This window comes from Elaeis guineensis, chromosome 8, assembly GCF_000442705.2.
Source record: "Elaeis guineensis isolate ETL-2024a chromosome 8, EG11, whole genome shotgun sequence".
NCBI classification, from domain to species: domain Eukaryota; kingdom Viridiplantae; phylum Streptophyta; class Magnoliopsida; order Arecales; family Arecaceae; genus Elaeis; species Elaeis guineensis.
Window position 1 is genome coordinate 24,233,938 of NC_026000.2, and position 6,253 is coordinate 24,240,190.

The 6,253-nt window shown below is 38.6% G+C and overlaps 1 protein-coding gene across 3 annotated transcripts in view; it reads right to left on the reverse strand.

Annotated features, from left to right (window-relative positions):
- The window catches only part of LOC105049827 (flowering time control protein FPA), a 37,657-nt gene extending 33,046 nt beyond the window's left edge, over window positions 1-4,611 (reverse strand). For all 3 annotated transcript variants that reach the window (XM_010929587.4, XM_010929586.4, XM_073261700.1), the window contains exons 1-4: window positions 4,058-4,611; window positions 1,355-1,600; window positions 1,073-1,204; window positions 28-935 (exon numbers count right to left, since the gene is read on the reverse strand). In XM_010929587.4, coding sequence (XP_010927889.2) covers window positions 28-935; window positions 1,073-1,204; window positions 1,355-1,600; window positions 4,058-4,363 — 1,592 coding nt within the window. In that variant the 5' untranslated portion in view covers window positions 4,364-4,611. The remainder of the gene's footprint in view (window positions 1-27; window positions 936-1,072; window positions 1,205-1,354; window positions 1,601-4,057) is intronic.
- Between the last annotated feature and the right edge of the window lie 1,642 nt (window positions 4,612-6,253).

Here is a 6,253-nt window from a genome sequence, read left to right on the forward strand (position 1 = left end):
AATTGGCTGGTGAGAATTTAAACTTACAAATGAGAGTCAATACCCTTTCCTATAGGCACGCACCGAGCATGACAAACAGGAGTTCCACCCTTGGCAAGAATACCACGCCAACAATGGTCACTACGATGAGAAGGATGCAGCTCACCATAGCCATGAACAACTGGACTTGCACAATTTTGACTGGAGGCACCTCTATCGGGTTGAGAAAACCCAGAGGGGTCTCCAATACCCTCACCATCCACCCTCCTTACATGAAAGAAAGCACCATCGGTGGAAGAACCATCCATCCTAGATCTTTTCACCTCTCTTATGTCAAATTCATCCCATAAACCTGGCATGGGTTGGAAAGGAGGGCGCAAACTTGGTGGAGAAAGAAGAATACCTTGTGCCAATGGAGATCGCTGTCCCCAATTAGAACGCATGGTAGTGCCACCAGAATCATGGAACTCCGGACTCCCATGACAAGGATCAAATCCTTGTGGTCCAAATGGCCTCATTAAAATACCAGGTCCAGGCATCCTATTTGGAAACAACGACCCAGGAAAACTATTTGGGGCTATAGCACGACCAGGAGCATACAATTCCAAAGGTCCGATAGGCCCTTCAGAAAATAACATCTCAGGTCTAGGTGCTCTAAACCCTGGAAATGGTGGTGTATTATCCTTACCAGGTGCAAGATCAGTGCTTGCAAACTGTATCTGTATTCTTGGATCATTAAACAGGTGCCCTTGCAAACCTTCCTTGGCACGCCTAGCTTCATCAATGCTTCTGAATTCAACAAAAGAATAGTTCCTGGATGGAAAGCACTTGATCCTCTCAATCTCACCAAACAGAATCATGGCATTATGAAGCTTCTGCTCATCAATCTGTATTGAAGGTGGGTATCCAATCCAAAGAACATCGCTTGGGTGGCCATCTCTTCGTCCTCCATGTGGCTGAGAAAGTTTGAACAAATACAAAACAAGAAACAGCTTATAAGATAGTAAAACTTCTAATCTGAATTTCAACAGAAAAGAACAGGCTAAAACATGTCAAAATACATTAAGAATTAACTTTCTGGTTCAAGGAATACCATATGCCTCTTAGACCCATGATAGGAAGAATCATGATAACCTCTTCCATCAGGTGGCAGCAACCATTCCTGCATGCCCAAACCCCGACTGCTGAACTGTCCATTCCTTGAGTCTCGTTGGTCAGGCCAATCCTATGGTCATGATGATAATGATATCAGGACCACAACAGTACAGCAGAAGGTTTAAAAAAGAAAAGTCACTACAGCTTTAATTAAAAATATTGGATAACAGGCTTGCAAGCAATATAAAATATGGGAAAACCAGCACTAATAACTACACACCTTTCTAGGAGGTTGGGATCTCTGAAAATCAACACGTAATGGTTCACCACCTAAATGCTTTCCATTCATGTTTTTGTGAGCAGCAATAGCATCTTCCGTCTTGTGATAGTCAATAAGCGCAGAGTTTCGATCCCTGAAGAATCTGTGCTCTTCAATCTTCCCAAACTTCAAAAATTCATCCTCAAGTTGTTCCTTTGTGACAGATGAACTGATTCCTCCAATCCATAAATGCTTAACTGCTTTTGCCTGAAACCAAAAAATTAAAAGAAAATTCTCAGTCCAGTTTCATATGTAATTTTCCACTGCAAATGACTGCAACACCTAGAAGAAAATCATTGATCATAGTCTATAGGTATTTTAACATATCAGGACATTATCATATACTCATTAACTTAACTAAAGCTTACAGAGGAAAAAATCCATAATCCACAGGTCTTATCTCATGTACATGGCTCAGCTATGCATTTCTTGTGTAAAAAGGATTAATGGGAGAAGGCATGATAAGGATGAAATCATCGATTAGCACAAGAATCCATAACTCCATCTGCCTATAATTTTTTTGGTTATTTCCACCAAATTTGATTTCCTATAGCATATAAATATGCCCTAAGTCAGACAAAAAAGTTTAAAATGTAGCAGATTATAATAATGAAGGGTTGCACCTGCAAATCACACACTGATGCATAAATTGATGGAAGTGGTTTAGCTCACTATAGGCAACCACCATGCCCCATGAGTCTGCGCATGCACCTGCGAGTCGCACACCAATGCACGACTAGGAGAGTATGTTCATGGCCCATTGGCTGGTCTGCACCTAGCCCATCACCTCTTTTTTCAAGTTTCTTTGCTAAAAAAACTGCTCCCAATCCTCTATATTTATCATTTATGTATAACTGGACTTTACACTTAAAAATAAATAGACTATCCTCAATTAGCTTGATAAGATGTAATTTTTTACCATCATTTTGAAAGCATAAAGCAATCACATTCATCCATAGACAACAGGATGATTTTTCCCTCCTTTACATCAGAGCTAGAAGATATGATTAAATGTACTCGTATCATTTAAAAAAAGAGAAAACTTGCATAAATTTCTGCCTCCATTTGCCATATAGGTAACTTAAACTATATAATTAGAACCATCTTTATTGAAAGATGTGTGTGGACTAGGTTCTAAATATTTGTGGAGTAGCCATGATTTAATTAGCAACTTCCCAAGTTATTTGCTACCCCATTATAAGAGTATCCCCTTGGAGAAAATTAGCAAAAAAGAAAGCCACTCAAAACATTCATAGTTACACCATTCAAAGATTCCATGTAAGAAACCTGCATTTCATCGCCTAGCAATTTAAGAGGTATTCAAGTTCCATGTCATACATCATCTCCAAATTGACTCAACAGTTTATTGAGCAAATGAAGCGAGGAAAAAAGGGTGAATCAATAACAATAATTCCTAAACTAGGCTGCTTCATTGAGATAATTCTATAATTTTTGCAATATTACCATCAACTAGTAGCACTCCAATTCTTTTTAACAAATATGAATATTCATGATTCAAAATTCCAAATGCAAAAGGCATTTCCATTCATTTGTGAATGTCTGTTAATTTGATCAATGTAATGTCCTTAATCCTAACAAACAAGCATAATGTATTAGGGTATAATCAATCCGAGTGCACATATCCTTTACAAACCACCATCATTTTGACGCCATCCACCTTTGCAAGTGTAGATATATTTATATACCCATGTACCATTGTTTCAAGTTTCAACCCATGCTGGGCCAGTACCAGCACCTGGTACTAGGTAAGCATTGGTAACAGGCATATTGGCCCATAGAGACTTGTAGTGATATGGCTCATTATTGCTCAGTACCAACAAAAAGGTTCCTTTTTGGGTTTCAAATACCGGATGGCATGTACTGACAGAAGCACATGCTAACCAATATGCACCATGCCAACAGCACTTAAATCCTCATGTAAACAACTTGGGGCAAGCTAGGGGCCTACTATTAAATTCAGAAAGCATGTCAAACCAGATAGATACCTATGTTATGGTTGCCATTGACAAGAGTTAGAAAGATAAGATTATATCACATACCAACGAAAAAAGGCCATGTAATAATCTTTTATGGCAGGGAATCCAACACATCTCCCCTAAATTAGATGACACCAATTATTACAGAAATTGCCATATTGTATCTTCCATTAAACCCTTTGAACTTCCCTGTTAATAACTAAAGACTAATCAAAATAGGGGAAAAGAATCAGGCATAGAACAAAAAAAAAAAATAAAAAACTCATTGAAAAAATTCAGATTTGGGAATCATCCTTGAATATTTAAGTTCAACGATATGATTCTATCGGACAGGATATTGGTCACTTATGTCTCGGTAAAAAAAAAAATACACCGTATTGCTTTGTTGATCAAATCTTCTAATCTGTTTTTCTTTTTCCCTTTTTTTTTGGTTAAAAATCCTCCACGTTAATAACCAAATAAAAACACAAAAAGGAAACCAATAGAGAAACATGTCCTAATTGGAAATATCTAAAACCTTATCCAAAATTCATTTTTGGAATCATCCCCACAATCTGCTCACAAAATTAACACATACGTTACACACAAGCAGGGAAGACAAATGCATTTTTCTCTCCATCAATCTAGGTAAAATCCATATCAGATTACACGAAGGGGTGGGACAAACCGGTCGGGCAAACTCAATCTTGATGGAACTCCCGTGCAGCGGGGAGCCCTGGAGGGCATCCTTCGCAGCCTTGGCATCATCGATGCTCCGGAAGAACACGAACGAGTAGCTCCTGGCCCCGTGCATCGTGTTGCAGTCCAAAGCGCCAAACTTGAAGAAGACGGTCATGACATCGTTATCGACGGTGTCCGCAGGGATGTTCCCAACCCAGAGAACGCTCGACAGCGCCGCATAGTTGTCCCCTTCCTTGGATGGTGGCCGTCGATGGTGGTCCGACGACCCGACAACCGATTTATTGGACGGCATCGACGGCGCCAGAACCCAGAGACCAAGAAATCCGGTGTTGGAGGATGAAATAGGGGTCCAAGAACAGCGGAAACGACAAGATTTTCCGGTGATTTCGAAAAGGAAACACGAATTCGAGGATCGAAGGGGAAGGAAGAGCAGGGAAGAAACCCTAGAGCGGCGAGGAGAAGAATAAAGGGAGAGGTAGCAAAAGGATAGCAGGGGAGGAAAGAGGGCGCTGCCGTGAACAGGGCAGGGAGACGCCTGAATGTTATGTGTGGGTACTTCTGCGTGCGTTACCGAGCTATAAAACCTGTGTACGGTCGGCTGGCCGGCACAAGGTTCGTTGAACCTACGGGCCACGGGTCCACTGCCAAGTTGGTTGAACCATCCGGTCCAACCCATGTAGAGATATTTCGACATGAATTAATCCAAAAATACGAATACGTGCATATGATTTATGTTAAACACAATTCTCCGGTTACGGATTAGGTTGCCTCAAGGTAGATCAGTGTGTTGCTATTATAGCAACGTGACTTTGCATGCCACATGAGATGACCATGGTGCATTGTGTTGCAAAATCTATGAAAATATTTGAAGTTTTAAATTTATATTAATAATCTCATATTGAATATTTTCATGCAGGTACATTTGCATCTACTCTATACTCTATTAAGATTCGAGAGTCAGCTAGCAAGCATTCAAGTAGAGTCGAGTGCATTATACCTTTAAAACTATCTCATTATATATCTATATAAGAGGGTAAATCTTATTTTTGGATATTTTCACATATCTGGCTCAATGCATGTCTTCTCAATTTCTCTTATTATTTAATTTTTTATAATTATTTATAAATTTATTTTATATGATTTATAGTAATTTTTAGTAAATAGTTGGCTTCTATAAAATTATATAAAATTGCATGTGATTAGATTTGTGAACATGAGTTGTCTCATTTAGCACAAGACATAGCTCTCACATTAGACCTAGCAGGTGAAGATGATTTTAACACTCAACATCAATAGATTTATTTTTTTTTCTTTTAGATTTTTCTTTGATCTTAGTTTACATTTCTAACATACAACATGTAGTTAGCACCAATGCTTGAGAGGACCTCCCCTACGACATAGTTTTTTTTTGGGGGGGGGAGGAATCCAATGCCCAATACATTAGTAGATCGGACTTGTATTTTTATTGATCAAATTTAAAACTTCTGCTCTATTATTATATTAAAATCAACTTTCAATCTTTATACAAACAAATTGCCCTCAATTGAGTGCGGTTACTTTCTCCCCCATTGCTTCTCCATCTCCAGAATTCTCCAATCCTAGATGAGAAGTAGGTTCGATAGCTCAAATTCAATATAATTCTACACATGCTATTGACTGTGGTCGTGGTGCTGTCTCAATCAAAGGAGAAACTATTAATATAGAGGAGGGAGGATGGGCAATCAAGAAAAGAAAAGGTAGGAAAAAGAGTTGATGGAATCCAAGGACAAGGGCAATGCTAACAACGGACGGAGTGGTGGAGATGGTCGGATGGTTGTGGAGTGGAGAGGTCTTCTTCATCCTCACATTGTCAAATGATCCCAATGGCCCATCTCTCCCATACATGAGTGGTGCCCTCTCCTTTTTATCTATTCAATTTCTTATTGAATTAAGTATATATTAGAGTAAAATAACTATGAACCATGATATCAATGAAGAAAGAAAACTCATATTTCATATAGTTGCACTTATATTTCATGTCACTTATTGTGTGATTGTTCTGATACATTGTTAGTTAATATAAGAAAAAAATTATAGGAATACCCCTCTCAACTTTAGCTCAATTTCACTTATATCCTCTGTAGTTTAAAAGTATCAAATTGATTCTTCTAATTATCGATATATTGCAATATAGTTCGATCAT